General features: G+C 38.6%; 1 protein-coding gene across 1 annotated transcript; it reads right to left on the bottom strand.

Moving 5' to 3' along the window:
- Positions 1 to 17,156: 17,156 nt before the first annotated feature.
- On the bottom strand, positions 17,157 to 17,985 carry LOC146308196 (heat shock protein 30-like). Its single transcript, XM_084745809.1, has one exon. The coding sequence runs from the start codon at positions 17,901 to 17,903 to the stop codon at positions 17,268 to 17,270; it is 636 nt and encodes a 211-aa protein (XP_084601935.1). The 5' UTR covers positions 17,904 to 17,985; the 3' UTR covers positions 17,157 to 17,267.
- Between the last annotated feature and the right edge of the window lie 557 nt (positions 17,986 to 18,542).

The following is an 18,542-nucleotide window of genomic DNA, read 5'->3' as shown; positions in this document are numbered from 1 at the left end:
TGGAGAATCATAAAAGCCCTCCATTTGTCCCTGAGCAACCCAATCCTAACGATCACAAAAGTTTGTTTAATCAGAATTGTGTGTTTTGGGGTCAGTAAAGCTTAGTGTTTGGTAAGAGTGTTTGGCCTGGATTTGTGTTTGACCCAAACAATCCTTTGTGGCAATAGATTTATGCATCACTAATGTAATTATTTACAGAGGAAATAATTGTTTAACTGTCCCATTTTAGTTTCTGCATGCGCCTTTTTGGATTGTTTGGACTGTGAATGTTTATGTTTAGTTGTCTGTCAGTGTGTGTGTGTGTGTGTGTGTGTGTGTGTGTGTGTGTGTGTGTGTGTGTGTGTGTGTGTTGTATGTACACGTCTGTTGAAGGGTTTATATGTATTTATAGCGCAGTCTCTGAATTCACTCAAGCTCTTTTTGTTTTCCTTGTTTCCATGTTTTTGTCTTTCTTGAGTGAATCACAAATCCTCACTGACCCATCAGTGAACTATTTAAAATAACTAGATTTTACATTTAAATTAGTGCTCAGAATGCAAGAAAATATTGTGGAATGTACAGTATGCCTTGTGAAAACATACTACAAGTTAATGCACACACTGACACTGAAATTATTAAATTAAATTAAACTGACAATAATATGTGAATATAGAGCACACTATTTAAAATAAATAATGCTTGTGTCTAGGGCCTATAACAGAGGAAACAAAGCGAATAAAAAGGTTGCAGGGGTTGTAAAATGAAGACAAATTGAATAAAAATGCACGCACTGTGACAAAGATGAACAGAGAAAAATGGGATGGAGACCTACACGCACAGGAAGAAAGCTGAGTCAAGCTAAGAGATCCTAAAAAAACATGTCTTATGGCCAAGGTAAACAGAAGAGTCAATGAGGGAAGAAAAGAGAGAGTAAGATGTGGCGAGTTTCCCCCTTTAAAAACATCAACTCATGACAACCACACCATTGCACTGTAAGTGATCCTCCCTGCACATCCTGGAGATAGATCCTTTACAACCTATTCCTTTAGTTCACGTGTCAGCTAGCAGCACCAGCTAGCTATCAACGCCCAGAATGAAATTACAGCCTGCAGACAACCAGTGGGAATGATAGAGACAGATAGGAGCGACCACCTCTAGACAAAAGCTATGTAACAGTCATTTCCAGTGACTGCTTGTGGCTCCTAGCATAGTTGCTCCCAGCGCCAGGCCTACAGTTACCACTGCTAACACAGTAATAGAGACAGAGGGCAGACGGAAAATGACAAGAGACACCTTCATGAAATAGAAAATCAATGGAGAGCGCTCCGTCTCTATGGAAATTGTTATGACCTACCATTTTCATAAGCCTAGAGAGGTAGAAAACAAACCAAAATGTTTAAGGGCTCAAGGGCAGATTGAAAAAATGTCCCTTATCTTAAAAAAAGATACCTTTTGCTCATTTGCTCTAGTGATTTGATCATAGCCATTTTATTCTGTGTAAAGAACTGGTGGGTTGTGGGTAGTTTAGAACCTGGTGACAAAGAAACGCTATAAACTATAAGATAAGACAGATACAATTACTGTAACTGTGTGTTTATAGCTGTTAAAGGAATTGCACAGATGTTTGTTTTAGAAATACAGATTGATGGCCATGGGTGGAAAATGCATCACTGTATTAAGACACTGCAGTCACTGTGTTGTACTAATGTAATACACCTGACATATTCATGCATGCTTCATACATGTTTAACCTGTGTGGCCATTTGATGCTTTGGAACAAGTTCGTTTGTCACTTCCTGCAGATTGTAGCTCCACATGTGGTCCTTGAGACAAGGCTGCCCCTCAGAATTTTTTTTGTGGACCTTGAACCTGATATGAAATACATATATTACATTTTAATCATCTGCGGTCCATTTCGATACTTTCACTTACAGTAGACCTTTGTCATGTCAGTCATATAGCCATGAAATAGTGGACTAAACAAAGGTGTTAACAATGACGCTAATTAAGGTCCCGTTCCTTTTAGTATAGCAGAGCCTTTCCACTGAGCCAGGATGCACGATAGCAATAATCTGACTCTTTTTGTTTGACCTAAATGAAACACAGCCTTAATTATTATCACTAAAACCACCTGTGCTTATCCTGCTATTACATAATGTTTCGTGCGAAAAAGGTCCATAGCCCAAATTAATACACTACTCAACTACTGCTGAATTTGGTTCTAAAGGAATTCAGTATTAAACTCCATTATGAGACTGATCACAAATCCCAACAAGTTCATGGGTTTTCTTGTTCAGCACTCAGTCTGGTTTCTTGAACAGGTGCTCAGTCATCAGGACTATTTTACTATTCTATGTATATTCAGATATATAAATAGCCTATTTTGTTGCTAAGTGTTGTGACAGTTTGCAAGATTTTTACTCTTTGTGTTCTGAAATTGTTTCCATAAAGTGTTAGAAGGAATAGGCCTACACTATTGCTAGGCAGTATTTTAACATGACTCAGGGTAACATTTGAGAATGGCTGTCAGATGCCCCGTTACAGTTTAGAAACTCAGTTTGTGTTTACGGGACTACATCAGGTCTGACCCTCACAGTTAGGTCAGTGAAAAAGAAGGGTGTAATCACTTGATCTAGATCACAGTTTACAGTCTACAAAATGTTTATTGAACTTATCAGACTATAAAGTCCCCATTCCAGATGAAGTTTCAAAGAACGGAAACTTGAGGGAAAAAACTATTTACTTGGTCTGTATCCATCTGACACTCTTCACATTTTTCTACCATTTGAATAGCTAGGAGAGAAGAAATCACCACAAAACACCAAAGAATATGCCCGTCATCAGATTTGAGATGAGAACACTATTTTGAGTTTTGCCAAAATTCAAATCCATTTTCTAAGGATGATATTTTTTTTCAATCATTGTTTTGATACAGAAGTAAAGTCATAGTCATGTGCAATGTTTTGGCCCACAGGCCTTCATCACTTTCATCACCGGTTCAATCTGAGGTCAGGGGGAAAACACACTGTGTTCCCTTCTGTCAAAATCATCTCTTGACTGTTTTTCTCTCCCCGTCGCTGAGCTTCTCTCTCCCTCCATGGCTCAGTCTTATCTGTCTAAAAGATCGCTATCGTAAAAATGTTCACAACGATTCCCCCCAGATTATAACAGGTTCTGGGTAATGGCTTCTGCCCTGTGAAAATGATTCCTTTCTATTCATCTGCGACATACACAAAAGAAACACATGGTCACCATTTTCTGTTTGCAGACTACTAATAATAAAGTCATTGGGGTTGTAATGGCAGCTGTAGTTACATTGAAATTAGCCACCTGCTTCATTAAAGTGACAAGAAAAAAGTAGCCCCATCAATGTAAACTCATTATATAAGATGCCCTGGGTTGTTGACAGAGTATAAAGTGGAAGAAAGTCCACACATGGAGGAGGTGAGGTGGACGGATGTCTCAAACAAACAAATGACTTTCACTCAGCAGACCGGGGTTTGTGTCCCATGTGAAACACAAAATGTTATTAGAAGTTGTAAGGCACATCACATCATGTGCATCACATGACTTTTGCCTAGTGTTGTAGTCAAACTCACCTTTACCTGAGACGGAGTGAAGACCAAGACTTTGAGGAGTTGAGACGAAGCTGAGATCAAGACAAGTCCGGCTGAAACCAAGTGCTGTCTCATTTCTAGCTGCAACGTGTACTGTTTAACATAACTTATATACATTAGCCACATACATTTATGTGGCCTGTGACCCTTTGGCACCATTAATCATGTATAAAAGGCCATTTCACGCTGTTAACAATGTGTTAAAAACCTTCTGCTGTAATATTGGACACTGAGGGATGGTGACAAGTCGTAAGTAGGTGAAGAGTTGGGATGAGAATGCAGTGATTATCACCACACCCTGGACTAGAGTAGGGAAAATCCAAATTTGAATGTAACCAGGGAAAACCAAGAAGAGTTGTGGTTAGATTTGTGACAAAAATGCAAATATATGTCTAAATATAAATGGGAGTGTATCTGTATATGTATATGTTTATCTAAATATGAGATGCTTGAAATAAGGTATAAATAGTGCCATAGTTAAAGTTAGGAAAAGGTCACGATCATGGTTAAAACTATGTTAGTGATTCATCCAGGTTTTCTTGACTTTTCTCATTTCCTGGGTGGTATCCATTTGACTAACGTGGCTCCTTGCTTCCCCCACCCACATCTCTCCCTCCCATCTGAACTTCCCCAAAGACAGAGATGCAGGGGGAAAGACATGAGGAAGAGAGGGATCGTGTTTATCAAATGGGACATCCTCAGTCACTGCCATACCATTTTTAGGAGACAGCTGCCATCTCATCTGTACTTTTAAGTGTCGAAATAATTAAATAACCATATGAGGTAAGGGAGTGAAAAAAGTCTTTCAACAGATGTTTTATGATTTATTCATTATTTGGATTACACATACATCCAATAATTTCTATTTTTTGAATCAACATGAACTGCTTAACAATATTAATATTGCAATTTCCACAGCGGCCTTGCTGTTCCTTTTCCTGTCCCATCAGATCAGCTAACAGCTCACTAGACACATTTGGGTGTTGTTGAAAATACGTCTGCATAGGATACACCTGCGGTTCCTCACTCCTGGCTCTTCTGTGATGGCAAATTGATCAGGTTCAGGGTCAGGAGCTTAAGGATGGAGGTGCAAGGACGAGAGGAAGCATAATAAGCTGAATGAAAAGCAGCCACTGTCTTCTTCTTCCCTTTCTCCTCTTTCATTTTCTGCTGCCACCTGGCCTCTTTCACTCACAGTCCCTCTATCACAGTACATAGAGTAACCAGATATTACTCAAGTACCGCTGCTGATACGCTAACCACTCATTATACGCTTCGGTGATTGCAGGCCTGGCTAAACTCTGCTTTGATTTCACATATCAACTTTACACACACATCACAGAGATCTGGGATTTCTCATCTGCAAGTGATTGGATCTGAGTGTTTGCACAGTATCTCTTATAGCCACAGAGTGATTGCAGGTCTGCTTCTGCTCGCAGTTTGTACATGTGTGTCATAAAGTAACTACATCAATGTGGTAATAGAGGTTTTCGTGTTTTCATCTGTGTGCAAGTGTGCAATTAAGCAGAGTAGCAGAATTGATGAGGGGTGGGTGCAGGTGTGTCTTTATGTGTAGGCAGATTTGTTTGCTGTATACATAGATCAGTGGAAGTGGACAAAGCATCTGGGTCTGAAAAGTGAAGCCAGGGCAGAAGCGCCATTTATCTGCATTCTTTCTAATGGCCAGAAAGGGTGACTCCACTGGTTGCAAAAAAAAGGTCTGGTTGTATTGAGTCTTATATGAAAATGACCCTAATTATTGCTTGATTTATAACCTCAGTAAACAGTTTCCTCATGAGTTTTTGATCTCAATTGATAGTTTCAAGTCTTCTTCTATACAGCATGATGTTCATTTTGTAAATTATGGTCCTGTTTAGAGTAAAATCGACAGAGGCATCAGTATTAAATAGATATACTTTATGATAATCAGTGAAAAACTCCTTGTAGTAGCTTTAAAATGTTTTTGTTAAGCTTTAATATGAGATTGCTTACAATCATACATCCAGGCTGTGTCTAGAAAGGAACCCAAGATTTGTGAAACTCTTGCAAGATTTGTATGCCTTTTTTGTTGTGTAGGTTGTGCAAACTAATCATGTTTTCTAATGTAAAAAGACTGTGGTTAAAATATGGTTACAGTTAAGGAAAGATCATGGTTTGGTTTAAAATTATCACTCTTGTGGGACCTTTCACAGGTCTGGGGTTCTCCTTTAGACATGCCAAGGTGGCTGCCATTGTGTTTCCAATTTCCAACAGAGCCTCCCAAAACTCTGATCAAACTGTAAATTCAGGCAGTGTTGATCAAATATAGATCAATATTCTATTACTATATCTCATCTTTTCAAGGACATATTTTAGTGCACTGTTTAGTTGTAATATGAGACAGATGGTGGCCAGTCAGCCACCATTATTTCCTGCTGAATGGACGAACAAAAATCAAGCCCTGCTTATGTTGTTCTTGGTGGTATTACGCATCCTCTGGTTGAAAAAAAAAACAAGATAACAACCCAAATAATGCCAAACTTGAGGCTTCAAAATAGTTGGCTAGTCAGGCTGCAATGTGTCTTTATCATTATCATCCTATCAGTTACTGGAAACATACTTTCTCCTATCTCTCCTCCTCCACTTCCCCTGTCGCCTGACCTTCCTCTCCTCATCTTTTTCTCGTTTCTCCTCTTCTGAACTAACAATCAAATCCTGACAGATTAATGAGTAGAGGCTCCTGTATCTCCTTCTGTTTGGATTTCAGAGGGAGGGAATGAGCGGCACGTTGAATATCAATTACAGCTTCATACAACATGGCCATCGTTGGAATCGGCGATGACATCATTGTCCTCACAGTAATACTCACCTTTGTCTCCGTTTTCCCAGATCTCTGTGTTGACTTTGGTGAGTGTAATGTTACCGTAACCGTAATGGTGGCCAAAACAATGAAAATAAGATCCAGCTTGTAATAAACCACAATTTTCCTTTAAATCACCAGCCATACATGTAAAAACGATATGACTTCACCCTTTCTACTGCTGGGAACAACAGCACTGGAAGACATAATTAAACTGATTTAGTTCGCTGCTGCCACTCTGCAGTATCGTGTGTGGGACAGAGAGACAGAGAATACTGAGTTGTGTATGAGGTAGGCTACAGAGTGGAAAACCAGGGTTTTGGAAACATGATTTCCTGTGGAAACAGTGATGTCATGATGGTGTGTCTTTCATAGTCTCATGTGCACGCACGCACACACACACACACAGTCATTGTCTGTGTAAATCAACTTTTCTCTTGCCCTCTGTTAATGTCATTAACATAGCTGTCTGTGTCAACTGTGCTGCACTCTGGACCCTTTTATAGTGTTTTCATTACAGAGGTTGTGGAACAAAGTTTGTCAGTACAATTCATTTGAGACTATTAAATCACGGCAGGATAATCTCACTTTAGTTTTATTAAATAAACTAAAGAACAAGTTCATTATACCTGTTACGTAAAGGGGTAACAACTAACTAGCTTCACTGGCTGGCAAGCTAACTGATGACATGCTAACTTGCAGATAACATGTTAGCAAGAGCTAGTTACCATAGCCTGCCAAGCTTGCTAGCTAGCTGCTGAACTGCCAGCTAGCAAACTAAATTAACAGCATATTTTCAAAAGACATATTGTATTTTGACTCCTGTCCCACACAAAGTATGACTCTTAAAATCTCATGAAACAATTTAATGAAATGGTGAATTTCAAATTATAAATACTGGTGTCACCAGACCTGCTTTGTGATTGTATAGATTCAGTTTCATCTATAGTATGAACTAAAAAAAAGAAAAACACAAAATGTGCAAAACATCAGATGTGGCAAGTTAATTATTCTATAACACTGGGACACTACAAATTTAACACAGGAAATAGGGCTGGGACTGTTTTGATATCTCACGATTCAGTTTGATTCAATTTGATTTGATTAAATTCAGTTCAATTCAATTCAGATTTTTGGTATCTCACTTTATGAACTCATATTTAGAAAACTGATTTTTGACATTTGTGAATGGATGCAGAATCTTCAGCATCATCAGCATTGTAATTCAAGGATATTTTTTTCCACCCCTAATAGAAAACAAACAGGAAAGCTTACTCAGCCTTAATAGACAAAGAGTTGGAGGTTTTACATGACAGAAAAAAAGTTCTAATGACAGTTGTGCCTATGACATAACACAATTATACTCGTTGTCAGTGCAAGAGCAGAGCTGATAGGGACATAGAAAAGCCTAACTTACTCTCCCTGCAGCTTTTAACCAACTTCTCTTCAGAGAGACACAAAACAACAGCCAAACTTGTATTTTTTCCCTCTGAACAATCACACAGTAGAATTGAAAAAAAAAAAAGATCAACAAACACTTCCAGAATAATGGTTAGAACTCCAGGGCAGATGAAAGCTGTGCCTGCTCACACAGACACATATTTTGGCATTTGAAAAAAACAGTCTTACAACACCTTCATGCCACAAACAGTGTCAATGCAGTGATGAATGCAATGCCAGACTGGATGCTGTAAACACTGCAGAATCCACAGTATGTTCAAAATATTGAAGGTGTAACTGGATTGGAACCACAGTCCGGATGCTTTGTCCGTGTTCTCAGCCAGGAAGGCAGTCTCACTCAACCAGGTATCCTGCTTTCTGTGCAGGGTTGGAAGTGATGACGTTTTCCATTACAACTCCAGAGCTGCTTATTTAGTGAAGACCAGCTGGTGGACATTCACATAGTCCATGTTGTCAGATCAGGACAGCTACTTTAGGTGTGCACATTAAAAGATAACACTGGTGTACTTTATTTTTCTTATGACAGTAAATCCCATGAAATGACCAAAACCAGCACTGTATTATTTTTTCTGACTTCCCTATGAATATTTTTAAAACTATGAGGCAAGCAAATGTTCCTCCAACAGGAGTTTATAATGAGTTTGATGATGACTATGTTAAGCAGTGGAGAAATACACATTTGGTGTGCCAGTGAGTATTTACAGCAGGATATATGTGCCAATGTTCAGAGAAAGCATAGTGCTTGCCCCGTACAACAATGTGGCTCATTTGCTTTTAATATTTTGTTGGACAAATTTGGGTAATTTCATTGTCGTTTGTCTTAATGGGATCTTTTTGTCAATAAGGAAAAAAATATAGAATTCCAACAGATATTTCAGTGAGGACCAAAGTGGTTGAGTGACCGACTGACCGACATTGCCATCCCCAAAAAGGCATATTGCTAGTGTGGCTTAAACTTTCTACTGGTTTTCACTCTTGTGCATGTAGTTATGGAGGCTTTGCTGCCCAGTTATTTTCTTCTTTTACTCCAAAGAAACCACATTTGCTACTGCTGGCACTTAACGCGTGTGAAAAGATTTTTTTTGGAACAGGCGTTTGCTCGTGAGAACAGCTAATGTAAATCTTTTTATGACCTTGTTATAGCTTGCAGACACAAAGTTGATCCCTCTGCTACAAGGCTGAAGAAAATGTTTGGCTAAAAATGGCCCCTGGACAGCTTTTTGTGGCCACAATTTATCCTGTTTCAAGACCCGATCTGATCAATTTCAAATTTAAACTGATTTATGGGTTTAAATTTCATTTGATCCTAAGCATAATAACTCCACATTTTATTGCTTGTGTTGTGTAGTTGTCCTTTGTTAACTTGCCAAAATTCTACCAGTGAAACCACTTTGGAAATCTTACTGTTCTGAAATCCCTAGTCATATATTTATGCCTGATGGGTAGCAGATCAGATTTTAAAAACAGATGGATGAAAAAGGAAAGTTTCATTTTGATGATAGTGTCTGTGTGTGTGTTGATAATTCTGCCCCTCCCCTGTAGTACTTACCCACACTGGCTCTATTTTCCATTCTGTCTTACTGGCATTAATTCAGCTTACAGTCCATGACCTCTTTGTCTGTTTTTTTTTCAGTCCTGCTCACTGTTTTTGCCTATATCTTTCCTCAGTTTTACTGTCTGTGCTTTTTATCCAGTTCATTTATTTCCTTTTATTTAATTTTCTCAATTTCAAATCAATTTGTCTTGCTTTGTCTCAGTATATTTAATCTTAATTTAAGACACATATTTTTCTTTGTACTCTCTTCCTCTGTTTTTCTATGTAGTTCTCATACTCCCGCCCCATTGTTTTCATATTTTCTCTCTGGTCTGTCTCTCTCGTCACACTTTGACCTCAGCTATCCATCCCAGCTTTTATTTTCTCGACATTCATTCGGGGAAAGTGTTCAGCATCTCCCAGTTGAGAAATGGATCGTATTACCACATATCAATGGACACAGGCTAATGCACGCAGACGCATAGTTTCACACACCTTTCAAAACATGAAAAATGTTAGCTAATCTGAATCAATCATTAGCTAGATAGTTAGCTACAAAGATGTATAGAAAACCTGGATAGTGCATTGCGGCACAGCCTTACGTCCAATTTTTCCAAGTTCCTCTCCACTTCTGCTCCATGTGTGGTACTGCAGACAAAAATCTGGGTGGGGACAAAGCGGGTACTGCGCATATTCAGTGGGCTGCATAACCAGGAAGTAAACCTGGTGGTCACTCCCATCTTTGCATGCTGCATGGTTCATTATAGTACATCTATAACACAGATACACACACCTTTCAAAAAATATGCAAAATTAACCCTTCCAAAGTCCTGCCCCTTTTCACTTAATGCTGTAATTACAGTTGAGCAGGCTTGGTACTTCACTCAACTTTCTCCTTTCCTGCTTCCTGTATTTAGATATGCTATGTGCTAAGCTTATCTGTGTTGAAAAACAAATAAAAAAATTTGAGGATGGTTGAGAGATGTTGCTTGGGGACCTAAAAAGGCCACTTATATTCATATGTTGTTAGCAAAACATTAATTTGAGACATAATCTACATCAAACATTAGCCAGCTATCAGCTACCATTTTGTTCCTATTAGTCTAGCTTATTAGCTAGTGTTTAGCTGATATTTATAGCCAGTGTTTGATTTGTCCATTCTGGGCCACATTGGCTATTTCCTATTCCCTTCCAAACACATAGGAGAGGCTATGGTGGCTTTGAAACTAAAGCCAGTGTTTGGTTTGTCCATTCTGGGCTACTGTAGAAACATGGCCTCCACGGAAAATGACCTACGCTCTCTGAAGATACACATTCTAGCCACATATATTCATATCTTAAATTATCTAATGGTAGCAAAAGGCTGGCTAACTGGCTAATTAGTCCATATCAATCATTAACTAGCTAGTTTGCCCTCCAGTTAGTTAACTAGTGTTTTACCAACAGTAGCAAACTTAAGATATGTCCATATATGTTACTCGTAGAGGTAAAGGAGAAAGCTGACTGAGGTACTGCTTGCTCAACAGCACAGAATAAAAAAGGGGTGGAACTTAGGAAGGGTCAGTTGAAGTGTGTGACACATTACACATCACAGAGGCTCTAAAAATCCAAGAAATTACAGTTAATTGAGTTTGTACACTGAAACATGAGATGGAGATGAAGGTCTTGAAAACAGTTTAACACTGGTTCACTCTCACTCTCACCTCAGCTGAAAACAACACACACTGACTGCTTTGTTAGAGTGTGTATGTGTGTGTGTCCATTCCTAAAAGTATCTGTGAGCATGTGTTTTTATGTGTGTTTATGGCTTGTATGCTGACCCCTGTGTGTGTGTGTGCATGTGTTCAGAGGGTACAGACTACGATTGTTCTCTCTGGGTGTTAGCTTTCGGAGCAGGAAGTGCACGTTCAGGTCAGGAGGGGATCTAGGCACGCTCAGTCTGGCCACATCTGTTCAAATACCAGAGACCCTCAAAGTCACACAGGAAATATGTGTGTATGTGTGTGCGCGCACGCTACAGAAGCTGCTCTTTGTGAGCACAATTTATAAATATATTTGACATTTATGCTGCATATAACATCCTCCCACAATAAGTAACAGAGGAAAATGTGTCATGTACCTGCTGTAATGTTACTCCAAAAGGGCACAGACGCTGAATAAACACATCAGTTGTAGAACACTCAAGTTTTTCTTTTCACATGGACAGTGTATTGTTACTGAGAGTCAGACACAACAATGAAGCTTTACATTGCTGATGCATGATAGTGTTACCAATAATAGAGATCTCATACAGTACATCACAATATTACTTTATGCCTTCGAAAATACACCAGGACCAGTATAAAAAGAATTCTGATGATCTACTATGTTAAAGTTTTGTTGGGGTGAGGCACAAAAATGACTTGACTTGGTTGGAGAGGAGGTGTGCACAAGGGTCCACTGATTGAAGTCATATTTTTGCACACTAAAATGATTTCACATTACTTCCAACTTTGTGTCTGAGAGACAACAGTCATAAGCTGTACAGCCACAAAAAGTTTCTTGTCAGACAGTCTTGATAGTCAAGATGACTGATAATAAGCTATGGACCAAAATGAAATGAAATCTTTCCTCTGATTTAGAAAATTATCATTTTCAATTTGTGCAATGCCATTGTGGTGTGGTTAAAGTTGGGTAAAAATGGTTGTTGCAAATGAAATATGGTTATGATTGAACGTCCTGTGTCGTGCATCAGACATAGCTTGTGGTGCAGAATGGTCTCATGAGGCAACTATCATTTGAAAAATATGATGAAATGAAGTCCCTAGCTCCCTGTGATGTTGCTGGATTCTGACAGAACTTGATCAGCTTGAGACTGATAGTTAAGTAGTGGTCCCAGTGTCATGATATTGTTATGATGCCCATTATAAAGAAACAATCAATTGTATGAAAAATGCCCCATTGAACTGAAAGCCCTGTCCACTGCTCTGAAGGCACATTGCTGTAATACACCAACCTTAACCTTAACAACTACAGGATGAGTGTGTATTTTAGTAGGAATGGCTGTTTGTATTCAGCATAATTGGACAATAAGCCACAATAGGCTGTGGGACGAAGGTACTTTCAGTTCAATTGGACATTTTTCTTTTATTGTGGCTTTGGAACAGTGGACAGTCCCCCTTTTGGGAGAGTGGCCTCGTGTAAGAGTCTTTTCTATCAGGCTAACAGATAAACCTATACATCTATGGAAAGAATGGCCAAAGTTTCCTGATCATAGCGACACTTCTTAAACGTGATAAGCTCAGACAATTTACTTTTTTTCCTTTTCTTTAATTTTGAGTTTTACAACCTCAATCCTAGCATATCACTCCTCGTTTTTCATTTATTGTTTCTTTTTTGTTTGTTTGGTTTGTTTTTCCATCGGTCATCCAGTTGCATCCAAATCCAAATCAGGCTCAAGCTCTGAACCTTCAGTCTATAGCACAATTTTTTCATGGCAGCCATGAAATAGCAGCGTAAACACAGGCGGTACCAGTAACACTAATCAATGTTGCTTCCCATTCAGGTCAAACAGAGTCAGGGTGCTGATATTCAGCATGTCGGCTCACTGGAAACACTCTTCTACACTAAATGGAACTGGATCTTAATTAGCATCATTGTTAACACCTGTGTTTAACCTACTATATCATGTCAGTATGGCTGCCATGAAAAAGGCTTATCTGTAGTCTCTAAGTCAAGCTAACCCTGATGACATCACTGTGACATCACCAGGGTTATTTTCACTTTACTTCAGAAAGCGTCTGCACAGACCGCAGAAGATATTATTATCTGAGCTCCATGTGTAAAACCAGAGGAGGGTAAAATTATCACAAAAGGAAATAAAACAATATACAATATAATAAACAGTGTCGCTGTGAGAAAGCTTGCATTTCAACAACATTTTTATTTCACACAGCACTGTCTGTATTACACCAATACTGACTGTTTTATTAGGTGTGATGCTGGTCGTCTAATGGGAGAGGAGGACTGGCGTCAGAGGTTGTGCGCTTGTGTTTTCCTGCATGCTTCCCAGAGGTTTAGGGACAATCCAACCTTTGTACGTGCATCATGAAAACACAACCTCACTAAGATTTAGGAAAAATTATATAATTCCTCTGCAAAACACCGATTGTTTGATGAGCAGAAACTTTAAAGTGTGCTATGCTGATTTTTGTTGACACACTTTTTCGTATCAGATTTAGTAAGTCACCATATTGAATTAATGCTACATCCTTTCAAACATAAACAGATGCAGACTGCCACATACATATATATATACACACACACACACACACACACACAACACTGACTCATGGGCTTTTGTAATGGCAATAAAAGCCGTCTGCTCAAACACACCCTGTTGATTAGTGTCTGAGACGGCGATGGGGAAATGAGTGGAAGGGTTAGGAAAGGAAAAATGTGAAGGGAGTGAATGTGAGGAATAGAGGGAGGCGATGAGGGTAAAAAAAAGGGTAAACAATCACTTAAAAAAAACAGAAATTCAGTTGAATCAACTAAACTTTTCAAACTGATGAAATTTGAAAAGAAATCAATTTTATTTGCAATTTTTGTCAGTGTGACAAGAGAATTGTTGTTTCAACTCAACATGTTAATCTTCCTGAACATGTTTTCTCAAGTACAACTGAATTAAGATCAAGATTATTTGACAAGGAAATTTTATTGTTTTTAATCAATACAAAATTACCTCAACTTGTCTTTTTAATTTCAGTGAACTTAAAATTTTTATGGCAGCCCAAACACTAACCTTTTACATTAAAACAAATAGTAAAATGCCCTTCTAGTGGAAAAAACACAATGCATTGCCATAGGCTATCCTACATACTAGAAAATGATTTTGCATCTCTGTGCCTTTAAATAGTTTAATAGTTGCCTGTGTGTTTTTATTATGATTAACATTTTTTGCCACACTGGTGCCCCATTGTTTAGAGATGGTGCCCCTTTTATTTTTTTTTACTCCTGCCTCTCAGAGAGCCTTAGTCCACCAATGATAGGGAGATGGAGGGTGGAATGGGAGGAAAATGGGCCTGGAGGAAAGAAGAAATAAAAGAGTCAGTAAATGTTGCCATGTGTTGCCGGCGCTCAGCATCTTGCAGGAGAAGTAAAGAGATGAAAGTAAGGACAGTAAGTGAATGGGATGTCACGGCAACGCCCAACTGTCAGAAAGAGCGTGGAGAGGATGGAGAGGACAGGAAAGGAGGAGATGGAGGTGGCATCAGGGAGGTGAAGATTGCAGAGAAGAAATGATGAAACAGGATAGGAGACAAACGCAAGAATTCAAAAGTAAACTAAGAGACATGGAGGAACCCTCTGATATTTAAAGATCCAGGGATGAAACGATCTGCCAGCACTTTCCTGAAACACAAAGAGCGGCACCACAAATAGAAAATAAAACAAAAGCAGAGTTCCTAAAGTAGTTTCTCTCCTCCTCCGCCCCTGTGCTGCCACGTTTATGGGACTATTCGTCTATTCTTGGGACAGAAAAGCCCTGACAGCCAGACAGGAGCCAGGCAGAGATCAAGCACCCATGATAATAGCTGACATTAACACGTAAACAAGGTAGGGAGAGAAAGAGAGAAAAACTGGGTGGGAGAGGTCATTAATACTGTTTCAATGGCTTATATTGTTTTTAATACTTTTGGAGTCCCAGCAGAGTTCAATTGTATTTCAATATTCCATTGAAATAGAATATTGAAATACTCAAAGAAATAACACTATAATAATATAATACACTAATGAAAACATACTTGTGAATATTATATTTCTGTCTGCCATATTCTACCAATAAATCTTACACACTGGACCTTCAACATTGAAAACTATGAAAATGCAAATGCAAGCACAATTCATAATTTCAAAGACAATTTGTGATGTTTCTTGTCATCAAGCCAAAGAAAAACTACTTTTTTGTATACTTTAATTTTACTTATCTCCCACAGCTGTCCATTAACTACAAGTTATACTGTATGTAGGGATGGATGATATGGATTTTTTTCAGCTGATCAATAATCACCTGCTTCACATGGCCGATACCAATAAGATAACCAATGATTTCACGTTTGTATATTCAGAAGAAGTTCATATAACCTGTAGTTTTTCCTTTAATTTAAAAACTAAAATTTGATACTCCACAGCTCTTATGAAACCAAATCTGAGTCACATCACTGTTACAACAGAAACAACGAACAATCCTGACTTGTCAAATGTTCATTTAGTTTTTTCATCAAAAAACAAACATGCTTTTGCTTTTGTAGAACATTTTGCTGAGGAATTAAAATGAAATAATTGACATCATCTGTCAAATCAGACATTATTAAAGCCAATATTTATCGGCTAATATTTGCCAATACCGATATAGACTGATACACTGTGATATCAGTCAATAATCATCAGTGCTGATATTTATTGTGCGTCCCTAATTATATGAACTTCTTTTGAAAATATAAAAATGTGAAATTTGTGAAAGTTACTAAATCTTGTAAATCTTACAGCATTCTTGTTATAGTGTAGTTGTTGTAGGTTGGGTCTGAGAGTTCTTTTCTATACTTGTTATATATAGTAGTATAATGCACATAATTTACATATTTTTTCATTTTCTTATATATTTTATATGTTAGAACTGCTGTGGTTTCTTTGCAGCTTTTTGCAATTACTGTTTGCAAGTACTAATTTCAACCCCCCATTTGCTCCAAAAAAAACATCTTTAGAAAAAGATTATTCAGTGATTCACTGCCTCCCACATTCTCTTAATATTTTAAACCACTTTTGAAATTGTGTGGGGTTATTTTTTCTTATTCTCTGGAATGAACCTGATTGCAAAAAAGACACACGCATACACACTCAAGACATAAATATACACAATATAGTGCTTATTCTGACAACAACATGTAGCTTAGCAAAGGACATGAATAAAGTACAAATATTAATATAATCGTGTAATAGAAAAGTTCCTAAAACACTCTGGAAAGAAAGCATAATGTCTTCATCAGTGTATATTAAAAAGCTATGTTTTCTGAACCACTTGACTTCATACTTGTGACTAATATTGTTAGATATTTCAAACAGAAAGCTTCCTGATCAAACAGGAATGTTCCAGTGACATTGGCTCTACTGTGTAACAGCTCCATCCAGTGGAGAGCTGTGGTAATGACAGGAAAGTTCCTGAAGACTCTGGAGCTCCTCCACTTAGAACAGTGGTGCCCAACCCTGGTCCTCAAGATCCCCTGTCCTGCATGTTTTAGATGTTTCCCTGCTCCAACAAACCTGATTCAGATGATCAGCTCATCATCAAGCCTCTGCAGAAGCCTGACAACAAGCTGATCATTTGATGATGTAAATTACCACCTTGAATGTGGTTTTGATATCAGTTTACATGCAATCACATACTTTTCTTCGCATTTGATTCATCATTTCCATCATCTGCCTTAGAAAATCAGGAATTTCAGCTGAAGCGGATGATGTATTATTGAAAAGGAATTAACAAATATTTTAAAAATAAATTCATGAGTCTACAATATGTGGATTTCCTGTGATTTGTGGCTACTTGTACAATGTTTCATCAAATTCTTCAGACTTTTATTTTAAATGAGCAGAAAAATAAACAATACAGTATATGCAATAATGTGTAATGTGTTGTAATATTGTAATATGTGATACCTTTGTTGATAAAATAAAAAAAATACAGAAAACATTATTTAAATTTAAAACATTTATTTATCATAGTCAGTTATGAAAAATACAAAAGCACACGTGATCATCATGTAACACTTGTGTAAAACACATTTAACAATAAATTGTTAGATTAACATGTAGATGAGTCCATGTGTTGAGGTGTGTCCTGTGTGCTGTTGTCTGTCTCTGTGCTGCTGTCTTCTGTCTGTGTTTTCTCCTCCAGGCTCCTCTTGATAGTCAGCTCTCTCTCAGCCTCCTCCACACATGGAGCTTTGTCCTCCTGGATGTGGAGCTTCCCGTCTGGATCCAGGTAGCAGGAGACGTCTTCAGGGTTCAGCCCTTCAGGCAGATCAAACTCCTGTCTGAATTCCTGGAGTCTGTAAGAGTAGGAGGCTTTCTCCTTGTCCTCCTGCTTCTTCTCTGTCTTCCCGCTGACTCTCAGCTTCCTGCCCACCTGCCTGACAGACAGCTCCTCTGGGGAAAAGCCTTGAGTGTCCAGGGTTAGGCCAAAGTGTCCTCCCTCTTTCTTCAGCTGACAGGAGAGCGGCTGCACGGCCATGCTGGTTTGGAAAGGCTCCATGTCCTCCAGGGTGTTGTGTTTAAGTTTGTCCATCAGCTTCAGACTGTTGTGGAGCTCCTGTAGGTTTCTGTGCAGTAGATCCTGCTGGAGTATCAGAGCTTTGACCTGTGGACGCAGACTGTGGACAGGCCAGTAGAAGTCCATGTATGGACTGAGGGCAGACTGGAGTCCATGAGAGCACAGCATCTTCACTGTGTGTTCAGAGTTGAGTCCTCTTGTTGTCAGATCAAACACTGTTGAAGTGTCTCTTCTCCTCTGTGTGTCTTTCTGTCTCAGCAGTGGGACTGTCTCAGCTTTTATATTCTAAGTGGAGGAGCTCCAGAGTCTTCAGGAACTTTCCTGTCATTACCACAGCTCTCCACTGGATGGAGCTGTTAGACAGGCATGTTACTGTCATCAGAACCTTCCTGTTTGATCAGGAAGTCTTCTTACTACAATTTATGCTAAATTTACTCAGCAGACAGTCAAAGGCACATTTTGCACAGTATTTGTTGAGGCCCAGATCTCTTTTTTAAGTACAGTACTCAAGTAAATGTACTTCACTACTGTCTGTCACTGCCTAAATATGACACCTAATGGATGTTATCTGGCTACTACACCCTTCACTCTGTCCACTCCTTTATTTTATTCTCTTCCAGACTCAGACCATGTGAAGAGACCACCTGGAAATGGACAGCAGGGACAAAACTCTTCCATACTTCCCTCTTTGCATAATGATGCAAACCACAACCATATTTTAATGTTTACAACATACACATGTATACAAACCTTTTTATTTATTTTTTTAATAAATGAGTTAGATTCAATCATGTTTGAAATTGATGT

The sequence above is a fragment of the Lutjanus erythropterus genome, chromosome 20 (assembly GCF_056507025.1).
Source record: "Lutjanus erythropterus isolate fLutEry1 chromosome 20, fLutEry1.hap2, whole genome shotgun sequence".
NCBI classification, from domain to species: Eukaryota; Metazoa; Chordata; class Actinopteri; order Lutjaniformes; family Lutjanidae; genus Lutjanus; species Lutjanus erythropterus.
This window is presented reverse-complemented; position numbering and strand designations above follow the sequence as displayed.

Coding starts and splice junctions, on each gene's coding strand:
- LOC146308196 (XM_084745809.1), bottom strand. CDS start 17,903: ATGCTGTGCTCTCATGGACTCCAGTCTGCCCTCAGTCCATACATGGAC.